This window comes from Talpa europaea (assembly GCF_964194135.1).
Source record: "Talpa europaea genome assembly, chromosome: 9".
Lineage (NCBI taxonomy): Eukaryota > Metazoa > Chordata > Mammalia > Eulipotyphla > Talpidae > Talpa > Talpa europaea.
In genome coordinates this window covers 56539878-56564525 of record NC_140076.1, presented here as the reverse complement: position 1 = coordinate 56564525, position 24648 = coordinate 56539878, and the positions used below count along the sequence as shown (strand labels likewise).

General features: G+C 37.0%; 1 protein-coding gene across 3 annotated transcripts in view; it reads left to right on the top strand.

Annotated features, from left to right (window-relative positions):
* The window catches only part of PDE4B (phosphodiesterase 4B), a gene marked incomplete at both ends in the record, with an annotated part of 396614 nt that overhangs the window by 190571 nt on the left and 181395 nt on the right, over nucleotides 1-24648 (top strand). Inside the window, one exon of one of the 3 annotated variants that reach the window (XM_084243284.1) lies at nucleotides 20702-20751. The exons of the other annotated variants lie outside the window; for them this stretch is intronic. Within the exon in view, the coding sequence (XP_084099410.1) occupies nucleotides 20702-20751 (50 nt within the window). Of the gene's footprint in view, nucleotides 1-20701; nucleotides 20752-24648 lie in introns of those variants that run through there. 3 annotated transcript variants of the gene reach the window in all.

Genomic DNA, 24648 nt, shown 5'->3' with positions numbered 1-24648 from the left:
TATGCCCCACTAAGACTCTGGTGGCCATGAGGTAGCAATCCGCAACTTTAACTGCTAACTCCTAAAACAAAACATTTAATTTGACTATTAATGTATTCCTTTCCAAATATTCAGCAAACATTGTTGATCACCAACTTTATGCCAAACATCTTGAAAGGTGATGAGAAAACAAAATAGAGTCGTTATTGCTTGCCCCAAATTCTTGGAATCCTGTGCATGCAGAAGAAAATAGTTGGATAGCTGCATCTAAAGCAGGCCCTCAGAGAGCTACAGAAAGTATCTGGATAGTCATTAGTAGAAAACCAAACAACTTTGGTGGTATCAGAATCCAAGAGAAATGTGTAGATAGTTTAACTCAAGTGTGTCAACAATGGGCAAAGGTATTACTTATCTGCCCTTATTTTTTTTTTACCTTAATACAAATAAGTAGGTAAAAGCCAGATGTACAACTGTACCCTAAGGTGCTGTTTGCTCTCATGCACTAAAAAATCAAAATGTGAGTCTTTGATGAGAAGAAGGGCACCTCATCATCTATTTTTGCAGGATACATGCAATCCATTTTGAGGTCTAGTATATGAGGGACCTTTGGAAGTCATTTCCAAGCTTTTCATTTAAGTAACAATCCTGTGGTCTTCAAATAATGATAAGTGGTTTCCACAAAAGCTTTTATGCCTTGTTATTGTTTGCCCTTTAAGAAATGTGGGATGAGACAAAATAAAGAAGATACCTTTTCAGGCCTTTCATTGCTGCTTAGCTTCCCACAGTGGATTGTTGTGCTTTTCTGGACTGATACGAAATATTGTTTCTCTCCTAATTATTTCCGCAGAGTGATAATATCAGTTCCCTGAAGTTGAGTAATGATCTCTGCTATTATTAAGATTTGTGTGTGTGCATGTGTGTGTGTATGTGTTGAAAATTATGTGACTGCTGTATGACTGCAATATTTTGCTTTGTTTCAAAACAGTCAGGATAGAAAAACATTTGACAGGTCAACTGGTCCATCCACCAACCCTACCCCATTTCTGGAAATAACTTGAACACCTGCTGTTAGAGTCTTATTTTTCTTTTATGCTTACAGCATAATTACAAGACTATATCAAGCCATTCATCCTGAACAAGTCTTAACAGACAGTCATATCCTAGGCAGCATGGTTTTTATGGACATAGTCTCTCTATACTTTTCCCTAGATGAGCAACCAAACTGCAGGGCTATACAACTCCTTGGGGGAACAGTTCAAACCAAAGCTTATGTTAATGGTGGCCTTGACCTTGTGCAGCAAACAGTCCCCACAGTTGAACCTCACAGCTCTGAGCTAAGATTCTTGAAATATCACCCTTAGTGTCACACACTTCAGGAGTCTGCTTGCTTTCTCTGTAGATTTACAGTTATACATAAAAATTCATGCAAATCTCACACATTCTAACATATGTCAGTTTTAAGCTACAAATCATGTTTTAGATTGTTTTCCATAGAGAAAAATTAATGCTCAGGAACACTTGTCAAGCTTAAAATTCTGTACTTTGTTGTGTGCTTGATACACTAAAAATGATGGGTATCTACAAAGGATGCGTTCTCTAGTGAGCAGTTGTATGCAACTCTAGAACACAGCTGTTTGATTGGTGAGTTCATGCTCTCAAGGGTTTGAGTATGGCTACATTAACAAGCCAGTCAACAACCTTGAAATAGGTGTAGAGCATGTGAAACCCAAGTGAGCCAATTTGTAAGGAAAAGCAATTCATGTGGAAGGAAAGCAAAAATAACATCTTCTATTTTTGGTCTATATCTAATACATTAGGAAGTATTCTCACAAGACCATGAGCTTCTTCAAGTCAAAGACCATCTTTTAATTCTTTATGTTGCTGAAATCTAAAGTAGTCAATAAATGTTAATTAACATTTATTCTTGGTCCTCCCAACAGCCCGATACATTGGGAAATACTACTATTTTGCAGATCAGGGTGCTGAATTTAGTATTGATTGGTCCAAGACAACATAATTGGCTCATGATAGAATTGGGAGAGTGGATTTGAACCCAGGGCCACTTGTGGTTCAACAAGTACACAGTGCATGACACCAGATACTTCCCCCTTGCCACATTCATACTTTCCTCTCAATAACCATGCAGCTTTAAGTGAGGTAAAACAGTCCACACATATCACATTGCCATCTCAGTTTCAAATGCCTGATTCAGAGGAAAAGCTGCTTTCTAAATCTGGTAAATCTTCTTGTCTGTTTGCATTCAGTCAGACTTCAGGATGGAATGAACAAATTATAGATGGCAGTAATAGACTGTTTCCACGGGGACATTTCTACCTTCTTTCCTCTGTTTCTTGGAGTTCCACATTGAAATGTTTTAAGATCACTCAGGAAGAAAGACTAGAAGGAGAAAACCTCACTGGTCCTAGGAGCTCTGTCCTGACAGGTGTCTAATGATTTGGTACTACTCTATCATTTGCGGCTGTAATTATTTGCATTATACCAAGATAACCCTACCAAGTCTTGCAGAAAGACAAAAGAAATGTAAATAAAATTGTTTGCTTCCTCCCTCCACGGCTCTGTATTATGTATCATTAAAGGAATACATTCACACCAATGTAAGAATTTGCATTGACTTCACTGTGGAATTTTCTATGATCTGTTCTCTTGTCTCCAAATCCTATCTATGCTTCAGGGATGCTGAAATCCCCTTCCCTCAGGCCTAGGGAACCATTAATTTACTCGGCCTCTATTGATTTGGCTATTCTAGAAATTTTATATAAATAGAATTGTAGAATATGTGGTCTTTTGTGACTGACATCTTTCATTTAGCACAGTGTTTTCAGATTCATGTTATAGCATATGTTGGCATTTCACTCCTTTTTATTACTGAATAAGATTGCATCATGTTTATCCATTCATCACTTGGTGTACTTTTGGGTTTTTCACATTTTTTGCCTGAGATAAATAATGATGTTATGAACATTCATGTATAAGTTTTTGTATATAACTAGGAGAGAAATTGCTAAGTCTTATAATAACTTTAAGTGTAACCATTTGATATGTCCAACTTTTCTAAATTGTCCACACCATTTTATAATCCCAAATAAATGAATGAAAATTCAGTCCTCACTGTCACTTGTTACTATGTATCGTTATGATTTTAGCCATCCTAGTAGGTAGTAGATTTTAGCCATCCTAGTAGTATCTGATTTTGGTTTTGGTGGATCTTTCTTTAATAGTGATGGTATCGGGCCTCCCTGGTGGCGCAGGCGGTTGAGCACCACACTGTGAAACTGTCCGCAGCCTCTGCAGCATGGGTTCTATCCCAGCTGGCCAGGAAGAAACCCACATGGCGCAGCAGACCTCTCCTGACTCACCTGCTGCTCCCCTCACAGTGTATTTCAGTCAGTCTGCCTGTTCTATTTCCCACTCTGTTTCTGGTGAATCCTCTCACCTCCTGCACATCTGGCCTGTACCCTGGTTCTTGTATAAAATCTTTAAAAAAAATAATAATGGTATCTGTTTATATGCTTATTTACCTCTTACATGTATATTTTGTAAAACATCTTTTCACATGACTTTTAAAAAATTGGGTTGTCTTAACTATTGAAACCTTTATATAATCTGCACACAGATAAGTCAAGTTATCAGTTCTATGATTTGCAGTTGTTTTCCCTTATTCTGTGGCTTGTATTTCACTTTATGATGTTATCATTTGTAGCACATTAATTTTGATGTAGTCAAGTTTCTATTTTTTCCTTTTATCACTTAGGCTTTTTATGTCATATCTAAGAAACTATTGACTTACCCTAAGTCATGAAGATTTACTCCAGTCTTCTAGAAGTTTAACATTTGATCATTCTATTTTGGTATATAATACATTTTAAGTTAGCTTTTTCATACGGTGTGTGAAGGAGGAGTAAACTTCATTCTTTTGCATGTGCATATCCATTTTGCTGTGAGGATTTTTGCATCTGTATTCATATGGGATTTGACCTTTATTTTTCTTTTCTTATGATGTCTTTATGTAGTTTGGAATCAGGGTAGTACTGGCTTCATAGACTGAGTTGAAAAGTATTTTCTATTTTATTTTTTGGAAAGCCTTGATGAAGATTTATGTTAATTTTCTGAATGTTTGGTCGAATTTACCAGTGAGGCCATCTGGTCCTGGAACTGCTCTCTATTGGGTGTTTTATGGGTCAAGGTATTTACAGGCAGAGAGAACAATAAGACATATTTGACAGGTTTTTCAGGAACAGTTAAAAGTCAATACAGTGTTAACTAACTCCCTGTGGCCTGCAAGTTAAAATTTAATTTCCTTCTCTTGGTTCATGACTCTTCCTCGTGTGCACTTACTTAACTCTCCAGCTTCATTTATTTCTTGCTTTACGTTTCTCACATTGTAAATATTGTCTGTGCTGAGCTGATGATAATAATAGTAATGCTCCTCCATGCCCTAGGTTAAGTCTATGATACAACCTCAACTAACCATTATATCTAATTTCCCAGAAAGAAAGCCCTTCCCACTCATGATTTGTTTCTGAAACTCCCATTCCTCAATATTAACTATGACTTTGTTCATCCTGGCTCCCTACCTCCTTCAGTCTTGTTCAATTGACAAAAACTCATGCATATTTTAAGATATACCTCTAGTGCCACCTTCACAATCAATACTTTTTTGTGACCCTAAATAAAATATTAAGAAAAACTTCTAACAAATTAGATATTTTTAATTAATTTGCTTCTCATATGCTATAAATCTGTTGATTGCAAGAGCCATGTGAAAGGATGGGGAGGTAAAGAGAAGGGGAGCCAGGCCAAGTTTACCACCGACAGGAAATTTTATTGCGCCCCCAGGGCAAGGTTCTCCGACCCCCCCAGGGGGGTCGGAAAAGTCTCACCAGTTGTGAGGGGAGATGTTCTTTTATAGGGTGAGGAAAGGTTAGGCGGGAAACTGGGTATGCGGAACTGAAGTTGTTTTTTTTTTTGGTGGTTTCTGGTTGATTGCTATCAGGTCCTGTTTGTGTCTGGTGGAGGCCTCTGGTTCCAGAAGCTGAGGCAAAGGTGGAATTTCCTCAGCAGTTTCAAGGCCGCTCCTTGTTCCTGAGGCCTGGAGCCCTCACCATGCCCCCTGCACCCACCTTACACCATGTTTGATTGATCTCTTCATCACAAACCTATCAGAGTGCCTGTCACATAGTATACACTCAATAATTATTTGCTGAATGAATAGATTAAATCCCACTAACCAGAAAATGTTTCCCACCAGCATTTTGGGTAGTTAAAATATCATTGTTCTTCTCTATGCTTCTTAAAGTACCTGGTGCTACACTGTTAAATGCTCATTGAAGTTAACTCAGCTGAATGACAAATGAATATTATAATGTCGGTAGCACATTTTGAACCCTTCAGTAAAATGACACCATAAAAGTCTCAAAGCAGCTGTAAAAGCTTGAAATGATAAAAATCTATTTGGATGACATCTCTTTTTGAAAATACAAAAACAATTCTGTTGTGTTTTGAAACATAATTACACTTGAAGATTTTTGGTGTAACAGAGCTGCGTTTGGGGATTCTGGTGATCATAATAATAACACTGCTTGATACTAGGGAGGGGAAATCCATTTTAGAAGCTTGCAATGACAAGCTTTGTTTTCTCTTTCTAGAAGCAGTTCCCAGTGCTGTTTGCTTAAATGCTTTGCAATATCGGAAACTCAGTAGCACTGTGGGGTCCTCAAAGGAAGGAGCACATTTAGAATTTCTTATAAACTCCCTCCATAAAAGACAGATGTGAATAGATGGAGTGGGAGCATTGACTGTACTAATAGCAACATTACATCAATGTCACCCAAAAAAGTTTGCTTTTCAATGTTACTGTAGGGTAAATGAAGATTTCGCAGGCATTTGCGCCATTGACCTCTGTGGTTATCATCTGTGGCCTTGAATGCAGGAGACAGACAGGGCTCTGGGTATGCATGCCTGATGGCAGACTCCTGGAGCATGGTATGGGCATCCGTAAGTATGCACACCTGAGCTGAGAGGCTGAGCATATAAGGGCGGCAGAGGACAGTACGGCAGAGAGGAAGAGGGATTGATTTTCCTGATGCTGGGGGGAGAGGAGAAGGAAGAGGGAAAGGGGATTTTTTTATTTTTGAGAGGGATTGGTTTGCATGATTTTGGGGACTAACATGTTCAAAATCTGTAGGAGACTTGAAACTCAGGTGGTAGTTGATGTTGCAGTGTTGAGTTTGAAAGAATTGGCTGGAAATTCAGGCAGGTGTGAGTCTATAGTGAGACTTTTTTAAAATAGATTTATTTATTTATACAAGCACTGGGTACAGTCAGAAGTACAGGAGGGTGAGAGAATTAATCAGAGCCAGAGCGGGGAGCAGAACAGGCAGACTGACAAAGTACACTGCTGAGGGGAGCAGCGGGCATGGCAGGAGAGGTCTGCGCGCCATGTGTGACCCCCGCCCCCCGCTGGGGGCTGGGGATTGAACTGGTGCTGCAGAGGCTGTGGGCAGCTTTGCAGCCCAGCGCTCAACCGCTGTGCCACCAGGGAGGCCCTATAGCTGAGACTTTTAAGACTTTCAGCTGGTTGATAGAGCCTACACACAGCAATTGAAGGTAATCAATTGTATATTATAAATGTTAACATCTACAGAACAGCTTCACAGGACTGCATAGATACCTGTTGAGTAAATAATGAAGTGCCTTAGCCTAGCCAACTTGATACATATAAATAACTATTGCAAGCTCCTTGTCACTTAACACTTTTTCTCTCGCATCTAGTAACTTTCCATCCCTTCTCATGTCCCATGCTGGGCTGCTAATGATGCTCTGAAGGAGAGTCCTGGCACTCTCTTGCCTTCTTATGCCTCCTTGTTTCTCCTATCACTGCTCTAGAATCTCTCTCCTCTCTTTCAAATGTTATTTCCTCCTTTACTTCCTTAGACCCCATGCAAAAATCATTTGTCTTTGCAAATCTTGGCCACTTTCCTGTTTAAATATTATCTCTCCCTCCCTCAAACACTCAGCAGATCTCTAGGCTGCTCAGTGACCTTGTTCAGAAATGTGTTCATGGCAACCAATCCCCCACGTTGGTCCCACCACCACCCAGTGGCCTAAAGGATGCAAGAACCTCATGCTTTTTTGCTCTGTTTTATTTTTCATTGTTACCTTCCCCAAAACTTTCGTTCATGCACCAAACTTTATACCATCTTTATATTAAGTCCTGTGCTGAGGACTGTAAAGATCAATTTGTTTTCAGCACTCAGAGTTCTTGGCCTCATAGGAAAGGCAAATAAGTGAACAGTGGGAGTTTATAAGTATTCGTTGAACTTATATAAGAAATTATGGAAATAATTTCTGCTGTAAAGTGTAGTCACTTTCCCTTCAGCATCTCCTCACCTTAGTACTTCTATGTACAGAGGAACCTATGAGATATCATGGAATATCATTGCACCAAAAAAATATCAAAAGAAAATGAGGCATAGAAATTTTTTGGTTTCCCACTCCTAGAAAAGTTATGTTTACTATATACTATAGTCTATTACACATGCAATAGCATTACATCTAAAACAACAACATACTGCTTAATTAAAACTGTATTGCTAAAAATGCTAACCATCATTTTTGCGAAAGTGGTGTCGATAAACTTGCTGAATGCTAGGTTGCAACAAACCTTCAATTTGTAAAAAGCGCAATAACTGTGAATTGCAGTAAAGCAAAGTGCAATAAAACGAGGAAATGCCTGTAGAAACATTAACCAGATCAGACAGTCCACAGACAGATGGCTGGAAAGCTCTGTCCTCATAAAGCCTATGAAAGAGTGTGATGTGAGGGGCATGAAAGCAGTTAATGAATCCAAAAATATCTCTGTTGCTAAGATGCCATCATACCTGATATGCCACTATTGGTAATTCATTCATTTGGGTTCAGAATGATCTTCTCCTCAAATGTACCTGGGAAACATTACTAAATACATATGTTGATAGCTCTTACAAATCCCTTTCCTTTCCTTCTTCATCTCTATTCCAGACAGTTAAATTGCTCTCCCTGGGAAATTCCCACCACTCAGAGGGAGTTAGGGTCACCCTACTACTCTACCTCTTAAAACAACATCTCTTATTATTTACCTGCTCATTATTTGCCTATATCCCCTCTAGTCTGAGCTCTTAAAGAAAAAGACAATGATCATTTTATCTCTGACCCTGATATCTAGCATAGTTCCCAGACATATAGTGACTCTCTGAAAGAGTCCTTGGGATTACTATGTGATTCTTTGATAGAATGAACCTTGAATAGATCTCAGGGACAGGCTTGCTGAAAGGAAATTGAAGGATTGGGGGGGGTAGGGGGAAGAGGTAGAAGAAAAGGGACCTTAGGGAAAGGTGAGGCCACCTTGGTCTTGCTGTTTGCTCTTGTCCATTTTTTGATTTCATGCCTGGATAAAGTGTCTTGTGAATTAATCATGATCTTTTCTTTTGTTCTACAATACATAATCTGAAGCACTGTCAACTAGGTGACTGTACATGCTTCATTTACAAAAGCAAACTGCTTTCAAATAATCTTTTATTTCTGCGTGAACTGAGTACACAACCTCTTGTCATGCTTACTTTCTCCCATCTACTACCCTTTCCCTTTATTCAAAGAATAAGTTTAAAGACAGTCAATAAAGCTCTTCTTCTAAGTCCCTTCTGGTTGCAAGGAATGCACAGACCTACACATGTTTTCTCAAGTAATAGGACTGGAGTTTTCAAGATACATCTAGATCAGAGTTGAAATTAGCATTGGAAACTAGGACACCCCGGGATCCATTATTATCTGCTTCTTTCTCATTAGCTGAAGGATCGAACACTCTCTTTTTCATGATGCTTTTCCTCTCTCTGTTGAGTTGCTCCACTTTCCTTTTGCTCCTCTTGCCCTACCTGTCTCTTTTCTTATGTCTTCTGCTTACCTATAATTTCTTCTACTCAAAATTTCACATGACACATCATGGCTGCCCCAAACTCTCACCATCTCATGACTTCTCACCTTCAAAAATATATGCTTCCAAATAAGTATCCTCTAATTCATCATGATTTTAATTTATATATATATATATATAAAATTTTTGGCAGGAAAGATCTATAGATTGGTCAATTTTTCTTAGCATAAGATCAGATAAATATTATAAATATTATATTATATTATTATAAATATTATAGTTATTATAGTTACTTTTATATGTTTACATTATGTACAGATATTATATTTTATTTCATTTGATCTGTACATTTAGATAGAACATGTAATATAGTTTTAACTACTAGGGAAGAGTTTTATCTCCATAGGGTGGTATCCCCAGGACCTAATACATTCCTGGCATCCTGTAGTTACTTGAAACAGGGAGTGAATGGCTGAATGGGCTTTTGATACACTTCTAACTCAGCCTCTTGTAATCCATCTTCAAAAGAGTAATCTTTCCAAAATAAAAATCTAAATATAATTTCCCTGTTTAAAATTATTGACATTTATCATCCAAATTAATATGTGGATACTTATTACCTGCTTATTTAGCTTAACTCATTGATATCCATCCACAAATCCACTGTCATTTATGAAATATGTTATGCTGTCCCTTTGTCCTTGCCTCTGCACATGGCAGGATCAACAGAAATACAAATTATGGGGTGAAATGAAGAGACAAGTTCAATACAATTTTGTGTCTAAATGATATTAATCTAACTAATGTGTAAATCTCACAAAAATCTGCTATTGTATCAGATTAGTTTTTAAAATGACATTTGTGTTTTCATCTGGCTTCAGAGCCAGCAGGAACAGAGCGAAAAGAACCTAAAAGTGTGAGTGCATTGGTACACGAACAATTTCATCCTTCTTCAAATTCAATAGCTATTATTGTGCCTAACAAAGCAGCTCTTATGAGTTGAACACAAACAAGAAGTAGTCAGGAGAGTGTTTATGATGTCATCATAAATATTCATAAAAGGACATGATGCAATGTTTTTGTAAGTTGTGGGTTATGAAAGATTAGTCTGTGAAGATGCATTTAGATCAAATTATTAAACACCTGGAACTTGTATGGTATTTTCTGATTTTACAAAGCACATATATTTGTTTTCCCTTTTAAACTTCAATCTTTCATTCTCCATTGGGTGTGATCTTCTGTGTGCAAGCATTGAATAGTATCTTCATCCTTAAGATTCCCTTTATAGATCTCATGTTCTGCCATCAGAAACAAACCCTATGTGTCTACTTTTTAATAGCAAAACCCAACAACTGTCTATACTTACCATCTCCACTTTCTCATTTGACATTCTTTCCTCAGTCAACTCAGATCTGATTTTCACCTTTTAACTCCATGAAATTTGCTTTTATCAAGATAATTAGAAACCTCCATCTTATTCACTCCCTCCTCCTTGAAGCATTCTTCTCTTGGCTTCAGAATAATAGTATGTTCTATTGTTTTTCCAAATGTCTCATTGCTACTCCTCCTCCAAGTGTCTAAGTGTCCCATGGCTCAGTTCTCTTCTCTCATTCTGTCTTTGTGTACATCACTCCCAAGATGATTTCAACTAGACCCGGTTTTTAATATAACCTGCAAACTGATTGTCAGTTAATTTTCAACCCATTTTTCTCCCTGAGGCTCTAATATGTGTGTGTGTGTCCAGTAATCATCTTTATTCTCTTTATTTTTATTTTTTTTATGCACGCACTGGGTACAGTCAGAAGTGCGGGAGGATGAGAGAATTCACCAGAGCCAGAGAGGGGAACAGAACAGACAGACTGATGAAATACACTGTTGAGGGGAGCAGCGGGCGTGGCAGGAGAGGTCTGTGCTCCATGTGGGACCCTCGCCGGCTGCAGGGGATCAAACCGATGCTGCATTGGCTGCAGGCATCTTCGCAGCCCAGGGCTCAACTGCTGTGCCACCAGGGGAGACCCTCTTTATTCTCTTTAAATGGGCATCTCAAGCTTACATATTTAAAGCAGAACTCTGAAAAATCCTGTTTCCCTCTCAGCAAGTGATGCTAAATTTTGCAGGTGTTCTAACCAACAACCTATGGTCATTAATGCCACTTTTTCTTCAGACCTAGCATTGCACCAGTCAGTAAATCTTGCTAACTCTACCTTCCAAAAGAATCTGCATTCCACCTATATATTTCCCCACTATAACTCTACCAAACTAGGAAAAGTCACCATTTTTACCAGCCTAGGTTTCTGGAACAGCTTCCAAATTGGCCTCTCTGCTGTGTTTCTTTCCCATTTTGTAGTCTGCTCTCCACTGAGTAGCCAAAGTGCTCCTTTTCAGTGTAACACTGTTCAGAGGGATTCTGTTCTCTTTCTAAGTAAAACTCTGAGTCTTTTCCAGACCCTTCAAGGTTTACATGATCTGACTTCTACCATTCTATCCAAGTGTATTTCTACCTTAGGGTATTTGTATTTATTGGTCCAGTCGGGAATGGTTTTCTACCACACTTTCCCATGATGCAGACCCTCATTTCCTTCTGATTCTACTCAAAGGTAATCCCTCCTTGATCACGCTATATATTTTGCCTCTTAATTCATTTTATTTTTCCTTATTCACTTACTTGACAATATATTATTTATTTTATTAATTCTTTATGATCCCTCTTTCATTCACTAGAATATTGTCTAAGAGTGCCATATCGGTACAGGTGCCCAACAGATATTTGTTGAATGAGAGAATGAGATTTGAACATGAATCTTTTTTTTTAATTAATTTATTTATTTGTTTGTTTGTTTGTTTGTTTATTTATTTATACAAGCACTGGTTACAGTCAGAAGCATGGGCAGGTGAGAGAATTCACCAGAGCCAGAGCAGGGAGCAGAGCAGGCAGAAGGACCAAAGTACACTGCTGAGGGGAGCATCGGGTGGCAGGAGGGGTTTGCGCGCCATGTGGGGGAGCAGCCGGGGATTGAGCCGGCGCTGCAGAGGCTGCGGGCAGCTTTGCAACGCAGAGCTCAACCGCTGCACCACCGGGGAGGCCCTGAATATGAATCTTTTGATGAGAGGTTGAGTGTTCTTTCTGTGATACAAACATTGTGCAAAAGGTGATCATCTTTCTATACCTTTGATATCTTTAGATGATTCTGAGGAAAAAGTTAGACTATCTTGATTTCATATCCTTCTGGGTAAATAGAGATATAGCTGATTAGAGCAATTATAAAATTGCATTTTGGGTTGGTGATATGTCTGCTTACAAAGGGGACGTCAGTACCATTTCATTGTCTCAGAGACATCTCTCACTAGTGTGCCCCAGTGTAGATTTAGGCACACTGCCAAGAGTGGTAGAGGGATGGGAATTCACCAATTTAAAAATTTTGACCCAGTAAAACTAAAAGAGCAGAAAAGGAACACAGTTTATTAAAGTTACTTCATATTAAATATCATGGATAATAGAATCTTGGACAGAAGACTTACGCTATCTTGAGGATCTTGCCTGGTATCTCAGGAACTCACACACTAGGGTAATAGCCTCTTTTTCCCCTGTAGAGATTGATTGCTTTAAAAACTTTTACATTCCCTGTTTTTATTGTCCATGAAATCTTTGCTCCCAACACTTGCCTGGAAGATATTTAAAATGACTTCAAGATGATTTACAGTAAGATAGGACAATTGCCATTTACTCTGCACTCATTATGTGCCCAGTGTTTTAAGGCTGTTATATAATCTTTACATTCCTGAGACAGGAATTGTTACAGACATTTATAAGTTTTGTCTTCAGAAAATAACCTCCCCTTTTAGGAAATGCTGCTCCCTTATCCAAACACTGGGTGGTTTAATAGGGACTTTTTAAACAGCTCCCCATTAGCTGCTCAGAAGTATTATCAAGTAGCCAAAGATGAGCCCTTAGGAGTCCTCATACAGCATTTCTATAGAGAGTGCTAAAGAAGAAAATATGTTATTTCCTCTGATAAGTCAGGACCCATGATCATATCCCACTAGGCAGAGCTAGCTTAAGAGAACTTATTTTACCAACAGAGAAGAATGGAGATACCAGAGACAGAGATTCAAAGGTGTTTGAATCCTTCTATTCAGTCTTCCCGGAAGTTGGCACTTTCTCTGTTCTTTTAATATTTTCAATGGCTTCATTATATGAAACAATAGCTTCCTCCTCTTTACTTATGTCCATTCTAATTGGATACCATGTGCTTATAATTGCAAGAGTCCCAAATAGTACAATATATTATCTTCATTTTATAGATGCAGATTCCAGAGCATAGAGCATTTAAATTATTTGTTACCTACTAAGTGTCTAAATTAGATTCAAAGTCAAGTTTATGGGCTTCTAATCATAACCCCCTGCTCTGTCCACTCTTCCCTACCCCTCTGAAAAACTTAACACTCAGCAAGCAGTTCACTTGTAACACAATCTGCTTAGGATTCTTGTTGTTTGTTTGTTTGCTAATGGAGTCAAATATCTAATGCAGTTATGAAAAAAATTCTGCTATCTAACTGGGCCCACACAAGTCTCTGCTTAAATTTCTTTGTTTGTAAAATGATCAAGTGGGACTCAATGATCTCCAAGATCTTTTTTCTTCATGAAAATTTTCTAAAATCAAATTTATTCTTAGTGCCTCTGAAGATCTAATTATATAATTGGTGCCTCTAAGATTTATTTAAATATGAAAACAAAGAACCATCAAGAATTAGTGCCTCCATCATTCTTCATGATCAGGAGCTAAGTTGACTTCCAGCCCCGCAAGAGTACCTCCAGAGCGATGCTGTCAGAACATCAATGTGCCACTATTTCCAAATCAGCGTCATATACTAAAGGACATGTGTGCACTGCCAGGAAGGAACTAAAAATTATTCAGAAACAGTCACTCTTCTGAAAGAAGAAAAGGCAGTTCTTTTTTTTTTTCCTCTTGAAAATTATATACACTCCTAAATCTTGGAAACACATTATTTTGGAATGCTTATTATAAGCACCTTTCTTTGGCACTCATATTGAGTGCTTAACAAATAGAATATCTGGAGCTCTATAGATGACCACTTTGCCAGGTGAAATAAAGAGAAGTGAAGCTCATTTCAGTACCAACATGTACAAACTGGCTCTAGCATGTAAACCTGAATAGAAACACACGCGCGCGCGCACACACACACACACAAACACACACAGTAGCTTTTGTTTTCTTTGGAATGCATCTTTAGACTGGGTGCTGGGAAATTTCCCCCTGTGGAAGCCTTTTGATAATTATCCAAGTCTAAAGTATCAGGATAATCTTACTGAATATGTTTCTGGTTTAATACTCAATTCTTTGAAAAAGAGACTTCATCTTTTTAGAATCTCATTTCCAGAGAAGCACCAATTATATCTTAATTCATATTTAAATTATATTTATTTTTACCATATATTTTCATGCAAATTGTCTATTTAAGTCTACAAACCCCTTAAGATCAGTGGTATTATTATTATTTCTATGTTAGCTAGTTGCCTTTTCATCATCACAGCAGTTATATTATTATTTGCATTTAAAGATGAAGATACTGAGCCATGTTGGCACTTCTCCTGGGACACATAGCTAATAAGTGATGACACTGATATTCTACTCAGGCTTCAGATAGTGCAAAGTGCAAGGGCTGGAATCTCAAATTCATCCACTAGTTTTGTAACCTCCAGCAGATGACTTAATTTCTTTGATCTTTGGTTCCATTGTCTTTAAAATGGAGTCAGTGGTATCAAAATTATAAGCTTCTTTGGAACTTATGCATATCACTGCCAGTGTGGGTACTTATCAATGACTATTAGGTATTCCTCAAATAGCTCTAGTTTCAATTCAAGAGCTTTTGACTGAAAAGAGGCAGTGTTGGTTTGTAAATGCCTTGGGAAGCTCCAGACCTTTATAGTACAAAGTGATCAGTGCTGAAGTGCCTTGAAACTCCAGGTTTTCTACCTCCTCACTTTATCACCAATTGAAAACTAATGCATGCAGACAAGTTGTATTTTCACAGGTTTTTTAGCACTAAAATTCATAGATTTTCCTAATTTGTTTCTGCCATTCTAGTGACCCTTTAATCCCACATGCAAGTAGAATCTAACAGCCTGTGGCTTCCAAGCAAGGGCAAGATGTCCTTCCATACGCTGTTGATGCTGTTGTCAGGGATTTGTAGCGAATAGAGCTGATAAACTTTGTAGCAGAGCATGCTTCAGATCTCAGGTAAGGAGCTTATTTTCTATGTCCCATGATAAGGATCTCAGCTGGCTCTCGAGTCTCTGCCCTTTTGTGATCACAGTGGGTAGATGAAGTGGTGCTGGTCCTTACAAAGGTTGAGGAATGAGTTGAGGATTATTAGTCTTTAAGGTAATGCTGAATGAATTATCCACTTGGTGAATTATCCATTTTGTCTCTAAGAGACAGAAAACCCAATTCCTCATGACTTGAAGTCAACTAGTCCTGCTGTGGTCAAGGAAAACTACTGACCTTCTCTTAGATTCTGTTTTCAAAATCCTATGTTGAGATAATAATTTGCCATTCATAGAGGGTTGTCATAAGGCTTTAATGACAATGAGTTTAAAGTGCTTACTTAACCCATTGTTTGACATGTAATATGTAGTCAATAGTTGTGAACTATTTTTATAGTCATTGTGGTTTTTCTTATTGAGGCTCAGAAGCAAAATATGACTTCCCTTCTACATAAGCATCATAAAATCTTCTTGTTAAACAGTTAAATTTCAAAACTAAGGTTTTGAAATTAATAGAAGGGTGCTATCTTAGACTCCAAAGAACTATGCTCAAATTCCTTCACTACTGCCTACTATGTATAGGATTGGGCAACTCTTAATTCTCCCTGAAATTTATCAGCAGAATGGAAATAATGATACCTACCTCAAATTGTGCTGTGAATGGTAAATAAGATTGACTGGGTCACAGTTCTTGGCATAGTACCCAATACACTGATGTTTGTTAAGACTGAATCTAGACCTCAATTTCCTTATCTATAAAATGGAGATAAGGCTACTTTCCCAAGGAGATTATGATGAAGATTAAATTCAGTGATATATGTGAAAGCACTTTGAAAACTCCGAAGTACAATGTAAAGGTAACTATTAGTACAATTATTACCCTCTTATCATGATTACTTTTGATACTACTACTACTATTATTGCTATTATTATTAATAAAAACTATTAGTAATAACTGTTGCTTATTACTACCATCAGTCATTATTGCTACTCTTATTTCTAAGTCATAAAGTGTAGATTCTGGGTTTTCTGATCAAAGAAATGCTCATCTAAGGAGGTGACTTGGAAATAACTTTTCAAATTCTTCATTCATTAATATTTTGTTTGGAGACACATTCATTATAATATGCTTCCACCAATTAAGTCACATTCAGGATACAAAATTGTTCCTGAGTGAAATAATTTTTAAAATATCATTTAAAGCTAATAAGGTTAAAAATTAGTGAAATAAAATAAGTGCTACCCTGTTGAAGTATACTTCAAGTCTGTCCAGCTGCCCATCATACTTCAGATTTTCAGCTCCAGCCTGTGGAAGATCTCCACCTGGCACTGGTGCCTGTCTTATTACTAAATGAAACTGCCTGCTCAGGCAAAGCTGTTTTGGTGTCTTTGTGCTGTTAGCTATTGATGGATAGCCTGTGTGTCTTTGTGTTTGCAGATAACATTTATTCCCTGTTGCTTTTCCTCCTAGTAAACATTAAGCACAAATCTTGAGATGTATTTATAAGTATGCAAGTCTCTGCCATCATTTTTTCCCTATATATTTCTGATTTTGCCCAGTTCTTTCAACTGGAAGCCAGTATCCCCTCCATCAGCAAGACATGCTTTAGTAGAAAAGCAAAAGAAAGCCTTTTTGCAGATACAGTCCTAGAGTAACATATTTTGTATGTACAATTTTTCCCCCATCATGAGGAATTTCTACTATGACTAGTTCAGCTTTTATAAAAAGACCAACAATATTTGTCATAGGCAATAGGGCATACTGCAAATGAAACAGAGTCAGAGGGTTTAAGTTTGGGTCCTCACTCTAGGATCTTCTAGATGAGTGACCTTGAGCTAGCTGTGTCTCTCAGATTCAATTTCTTTAAGTTACTTTTGAATTTCTGCATTGCCACTATATTTTATTAACTGTGACTTTGACCTTCATTAAGATTAAAAAAAAAAAACAACTTCCCAGCATCCCAAAACACCATTAAAAAGTTAAAAAAGCAACCCACAGAATAGAGAAAAAAAATTTAATTATATATCTAATAAAGGAGTTATTTCCACAATATATAAAGAACTCTTACAATTCAACAATACTGTACAATTCAACAATAGTCAAATAACCTGATTAAAAAATGCTCAGAGGATCTGAACATTCTTCAAAGAAAATATGCATGTGGTTAATAACCATATAAAAATATGCTCAACATCATTAGTCATTAGGGGAATGTAATTTCAAAGCACAAAGATATCACTTCACACCCACTAAGATGGCTATAATAGAAAAGACAGGCAAAAACAAATGTTGGAGAGGACACGGAGAAATTGGAAGCTTCACACATTGTTGATGACGTTGTAAAACAGTGCAGACACTTTGGAAACAGTTTGGCAGTTCCTCAAAATATAAAACAAACAGTTGCAATATGACTCAGCAATTCCACTCCTAGCTATATATATGCAAGAAAAATGAAAATATGCATCCACACAAAAACTTACATATGAGCGTTCATAGGAATAGGATTCACACATAGTAGCCTAAAAATTAGAAACAAAAAAAAAGAAAGTTGTCTTTAAATATCAATAAACATTTCATTTTTCATCTCAACTTAAAAAAAAATTGGAAACAACTCAAATAGCAATCAGTATTAAGTGAAAGGTGATATATCCATGAAATGGAATATTGGCAATAAAAGGGAATGAAGTACTTATTCTTGCTACAACATGAATGACCCTTGAAAACATTATGTTAAATGAAGAAAGTCACAGATCGTATGATTCCAGTCATATGAAATGATCAGAATAGGCAAATCTATAGAAACAGAAAGTGGATTCATGCTTATCAGGGACTGAAAAGAGGTAAATGGAGGTGGGTTTCTTTGGGGGTTGATAAAATTGTTCTTAAATTGTAGCCATGAAATTTGGACAAAATTGTGGCTATTCTGAAACTATTGATTTGGACATTTTATAAAGTTGAAATTTATGGCATGTGAATTATATCTCAATAAAACTATTATAAGAAAAAAGAAACAAGTTTCTTTTCAGTGCTGTTACAGAATTTTTAAAAATGTGTATTTTTTTCTGTTTCTAAGCATAGAAACAGTCTTGCTGTGGTTGTGGTGGTGAAAGAGCCACAGGTCCTCCTTAAAATTACTTTATCAAGACTTCCAGATAGCTTTTGCTAATTTTATATTTCCTTCATAACCTAAAAACAATCCTTTATTAGCATTCTCCAAAATTATGCTGCCTGATTGGGCTAAATGAACCACATTCACCAATGCCTCTCTGTTCTCTAGTTCATCTCAACAATTATATTGCTGCCTGCAAATATAAAGAAAAATAAAGAAAATAAATAGAGAGAAAAAGAAAGCCAGAGAAAAATAAAGCCTTTTCCATAGGAAAATTACCTTGAACATACACCTGACCTAAAATATTATTCTCATAAAGGCTACTTCTATTTAATTGTAACTATGTTGACTATCTTCTTTCTTACTATCTGTAGCAAATGTTTTTTGTTCATTTATTAATTCACTGATCAGTAAGTGTTTATTGAGCACTTATACTGTATGGGGCACTAAAATGGGTACTGACAATAAAACAGTGAGAGAAAATACACAAATCTTGTTTTTCTTAGAGTCACTATATTTCATGGGAGAATAAAGATAATATATATAACAAATAAATTTGTATGTGCTAGATGGTGATCTCTGTGCACAGAGATAAATAATAGAGCAAGGTGAAGAGAGTATTGAGGTAGAGGTAGTAAACGTTAAACCTTCATAACAAGTGACTTAAGAAAGTTTGGGAAGGAGCCATGCAGTGAACTGGGGAAGAGCATTTTCAATCCAAAAGAACACCCATTGAAAAATTCTAGAAGCAGAAACATGAGTGGCTTCTTTTAGAAACAGCAAAGGGCCAGGAAGAATAGAGCAAGGAAAAGGAAGCCTGGTGAACAATGGGATTAGGGAGATAACAGAGAATATGTCTAGGGTCTCCTAGACCATTGTGAGGACTTTGGCTGCAGCTTTGCATAATATGGGGGCTGCTTGGAACATGTTCAGCCCATGAGTGATATGGCCTGAGCTAAGTTTTAGAAGAATTATCCTGGCTGCTATAGTGAAGTTAAACTGCTAGGGAGAAAGAGATATAAGATGGATCCTTAGAAAACTGATTTTTCATGTCCAAGCTTAGATTTTCTCTGAACCTATGATTTATTTTTTTAAATACCTGTGGCAGCTGTTGCATAAAATAAATCCTGTCCTAAGGCCAGCTTCTCTGAAACATTATGAGTTTGGGGAAGTTAAAATGTGGAGGCAAATCTGAAGTAAAGAAAATCAGATAACCTTCTTAGAGCACAGATCCAGTTAAAACACAGGATTATCAGGATCCAGAAGGAAGATAAATAAATGTGACTGAGGCCTGAAAGACAAAGGGGATGACATTCAGATACATCTTCTTGTTTGATTGCAAACCAGTGTTTGTCAGTGTGAACCAGACAGTGATGACATCCTACTCAGGGATGGAGAATGTTCAGATCCTTATTCTCTCTGGTCAACGTCTTTGGGGTATAATGGCTTACTCTGGGAGAGGCCTTTAGTTCTTCGGGGATCTGAGGATCTTTGAAACTGTCACTGCTGTGCCACGTTAATGATAATCCCAGGGACCTCCAAGGGCTATTATGTGTGTTTAGAGGCCAGTCTTCCTGGGCCGGAAGTGGAAGTTTAAATACACACTAGAATCCTTAGAACAGTCAGGGGTGTTGGTCCCAAACCTGGGCAGAATTGAATTCTTTATTCCAGTCACACTGTTATTTCTTTGTGTAACATAGACATTTTCGTTGCTCTGTAATCTCCTGCGATGAAAAGGACTTATAATCTCTCCAGGGTTTTCTCCTTTGTTGTGGTCTAACATATGTCATTCAGGAAATCTGACCCTGTGTGTTAGGTGTTCTTTCATCGTGCACTGAATGGGCTAAACAATGCAGAACGAGTCAGACAGGAGGCTCGATAGCTCCAAACGCAATGCAAGAGGTAGGAGAAGAGAGAATTTGATTAATCTGATCACTACCTCTGTTAAAAGGAAACCTGAAAACATGCTGACATATCACCAGGCATGGAGGGGAGAATGCAAAATGAGAGAGAAAACAGACGATACTGTTTAAAGGGAGATTTTTCAACCATTTTGGAAGCACAAATTCTTTCCTGTTCTGAGGTGAATTGGAAGAAATGCAACATATACATGGAAAGCTATCATTCAGATTTGACTGCAAATCTGTTTTCTCATTTGATATCTAAAAGAAACTACTGATGATGTTCCAGTTGAATGCTTACATGTTGATTGCTAAGTCATTTGTATTCGTATCGAAAATATCTATTCTGCAATGGGAAGTGGCATGCCATCGGAAAGAAAAATAAAAGGACAAGGAGCTAAGCAATAACTATGTGGCAGCAAGAACACAGGGAAATTAATGAAAATGAACTAAGTTCCTGAGTGGTGGGATATTGATAGAACAGCAGCTCTTCAGGATGTTGCGTGTTAGTGATTTGCCTCCTCCCCGGCGACATTCATGGATATGGTAGGTGTTGGTAATGCTGTGAACATCCAACTTTATCTGACAGTTCAGGAATAGAGCTGGGACATGTTTCATATTTAAAATCACAGAATGGCAGAAAATTAGAAACAAGCAAAGCCTAGAGAAAAATCTTATGCTTTGTAAAACTGTATGATTTTTAGAACAAGTGCTTGGGTATTTCGTATATTAAAAGTACTTTACATTGTCTTTTTTTAATTTATAGGAGTAGAAGTGAATTGAGTGGAGTTTTTTTTTTTGTTTTTTTTGTTTGTTTGTTTGTTTTTAAAGAATGGGTTATCTGTTTCCTCAGGTTAGGGTAAAAACTGTGAATGATATTAGCTTTTCTTGAATTGAAGTTTAAGACAAGGCTGTTTTTGAAAAGTTTTCCTTTATTAGACTCTTATACAAACAAATATAAGGTAATGAGCTTTTGCTATAAACTGGAAAGATTTTTTAGCCATTTCCAAATATGAATATCTTAACTACTGTCAAATATGTATTTTTATGTGATTAATGAATTGCTGATAAGTATTTTTAAAATCTTTTCTTTTAGAGCTATGGGAGAGCTGTGAAATGTTTTGCATTGTTTAAAATATTTGTATTGTCTATGATCTGTGTCTTTATTTTGAGGGTTAAAACAGTAAGAAACATGGAATTATGGGTAGGTGGGAGACAGTGGGTGCCACAAGCTAGAATCAAGCAATGATTTCAGTGATTTCACACTGACTTACCCTCATGTCATCTCATAGTCCCAGATGTACATATATATCAAAAGAAAGGAATATGAACGTACATTTTAAATGCATCATTGTTTGATTGGGGATTATTTGACTTTCAACTGCTCTGAATGCCAAGGCTTCCAAAGAGCAGGAATCAGTGTTGATATATGTATATATTTATATATTATACATTTATATATTATATATATTTATATATATTATGTTTTGCACAGAGCCCACCACAAGCTTCAAACAGTTCATTTAATAGATACTTTTTGTGGTTTTATTTTATTCATTTATTTATTTATTTATTTTTAAAGATTTATTTTTTTATTTATACAAGCCCTGGGTACAATCATAAGCGCGGGAGGGTGAGAGAATTCACCAGAGCCAGAGCTGGGAGCAGAGCAGGCAGAAGGACTGAAGTCCACTGCTGAGGGGAGCAGCAGGCGGCAGGAGAGGTCTCGGCGCCATGTGGGACCCTCCTCCGGTGGCTGGGGAGCAGCCGGGGATCAAACCGGCACTGCAGAGGCTAAGGGCAGCTTTGCAACCCAGTGCTCAACCACGTGCCACTTTTTGTGGTTTTAATAAGTATGTCAGACAAGCAAAGTACTCTTACTTTTAATTTTGAGCACAGCTAATTCACATTGATGAGACCACAGTTTTTTGCTGAACACATTCTTCCCTAAGGTCAATTGAAAATATAGGGGACCTAAAAGAAAAAGAAACAGGTTTTTTTTTTCCTTTTCCCATCAAAAATAGAATACATAAGAAAATTTTGAGTAGTTGGGTCAAAACACAAAACCCCATTTTAATGTAACTTCAGTTGAAGATGGTCATGAACTTTAGGGGGTGGAACATTAATAGTATTTGAAGAAATAAAAAGGAGCCAGTTTCCTAAAAATAGAAAACACTTGGTTAGACAATTAAGTATGTTTCTTGATGGTTTTCAGAACTGTGATACTTGTGAGTTTCTAAAAAGAAGATATATCTAAAAAGTGAAAACATAATTTAAACTTATCTGACCATAAGCCTTTATAGGGGCAGATATGTCTAATAATATCTTAGTGGACTTCTAGAAAATAATTTTTGGAGCATGTGATGATTGAGTGACACTGCCTGGGGAAATAGATTAATATGGTTGAAAACTCTAGCTTTGTTATTTACCACCTATGTGACCTTGGATAGGTCTCTGTTTTCATTTTTTTGTTTGTCAATGAAGTTCAAATGCTTCCATGGAATGTTGTGAAAATTAAACTATGTGATATGAAGTACTTAAAATTGTTACTGGCATATACTTAGTAAGTACTAAGTTCATATTAAGAATCAAGTATGGAAAATAATATAGATATTTGTCTTATTATGGCATTTAAATGATGTAAAAATACTCGGGCCGAAGTATGAACTCAACAAATATACAAATATTAGCCATTATACTCCTTTCACATCACCTTCATATTATCTATAAGTTGATTAAGCATTTTGTTGAAAATGCAGAAGACTTTTTTAGTAATGATATGATGCTCAAATCAACTTTTAAAAAATTTACCTTATCCATTGAAGCAGTTGATTTATTCATGTTTCCAACATATATTTGTTGAGCGCTTAACTATGCATTGGATACTATGTGAGGCTTGGGGACCCAAAGTTGTTTAACTATCAATAAACACACAAATAAACCAACTAATATAAATCATTCCATTAAAAGAATAATACACATTTATTATTATACACATCTAATAATAGATATACTGCCTGCTATGAATATATCTTGAATATATCTATATCATGAGACTGCACATAAAGGAGCTGACCATTATTAGAATTTTGATAGATAAGTGAGTCATACTGAGAAAGACAATCAGGTGTAACATTGCTTAGCATGATTCAGTTGGTGGGTGGTGGAGGGGGGAGGGAGATCACACTGTTTGAAATCAGAAGAAGGGAAGTAATTGCTTGAGACAGCGCTGAAAAGGCAGACAGGTCTGTATAAGTCCTCGTAATAGTTTCAACTTTATCCTGGAAACTGAGGGAACATTATGGCTCTTAAAGCAAGGAAAGACACACATTAATGTCTTTGGGGATCATTTGGAGGCAGAGACGGGTTAGGGTATTTTCTGTGGAAGCAAATGGAACTTTCATAAAAGTAGAGTCACATTCTATTTTTGAAGGGGAAAATTCAGGCAAGTGCTGCTAAACCCCCAAGACTCCATTTGTATTTGTCTGTAATCTTTGATGTGATCCCATGGATCCATCAGTTCTTATAAGACAAATTGCAGTGATCAAAATGGAACATCAATGAAGACTGTTCAACTATAAGTGGTAAAGTGTTTTCAAGGTCCACATCAAAAGACTTGGAAACCTACCTAGAGTATCCTGAAAGTCTTCTATCTGAAGAAGACTTACCTTTTCTCCAACTTACATATTTTTCAAGTTACTTTACCAATATATTTTTTCCTATTGAACTATAGCTAACAGTGAATTTAGGTGAGAATATAAAATTGAGCTCTATATTTTCAACTACACCCACATCAATTAATTATATATAAACAATCACTTAAATGCACTATGGGAGCTAAACTTTAAAGGAACCCTAAGGGAAGGAAATTCTTTAGCAATGAGAAGATTTATTTTTATAGTAAAATTACTTCCCAATTTGCCTGTGGTATAGCTATCTCTTTTGTACTATGTGATTCCTTAAAGCAAAGCACTCCTACATGTGAGATGTTTTATTTTTTATTTTTTTTAAAGATTTATTTATTTATACAAGCAAGCACTGGGTACAGTCAGAAGCGTGGGACAGTGAGAGAATTCACCAGAGCCAGAGTGGGGAGCAGAATAGGCAGAAGGACCGAAGTACACTGTAGAGGGGAGCAGTGGGTGCTGCAGGAGAGGTCTGTGCACCACGTGGGACCCTTGGCGGTGGCAGGGGACCAAACTGGCGCTGGAGAGGCTGTGGACAGCTTTGCAGCCCAGCGCTCAACCACTGTACCATGGGGGAGGCCCACATGCAGTATGTTTTATAGGTGAGACTGTGGATTAAAGCAAAATCCTGTTGACTAGTATGGCAATCACATTAGAAAACTAAGCTACGGATTTGTAAATATTTCTATAAACCAGTAAATACTTGTTTTATTATTATTATTATTTGAAATAATAAATAGAAAATCTGCATAGCCTG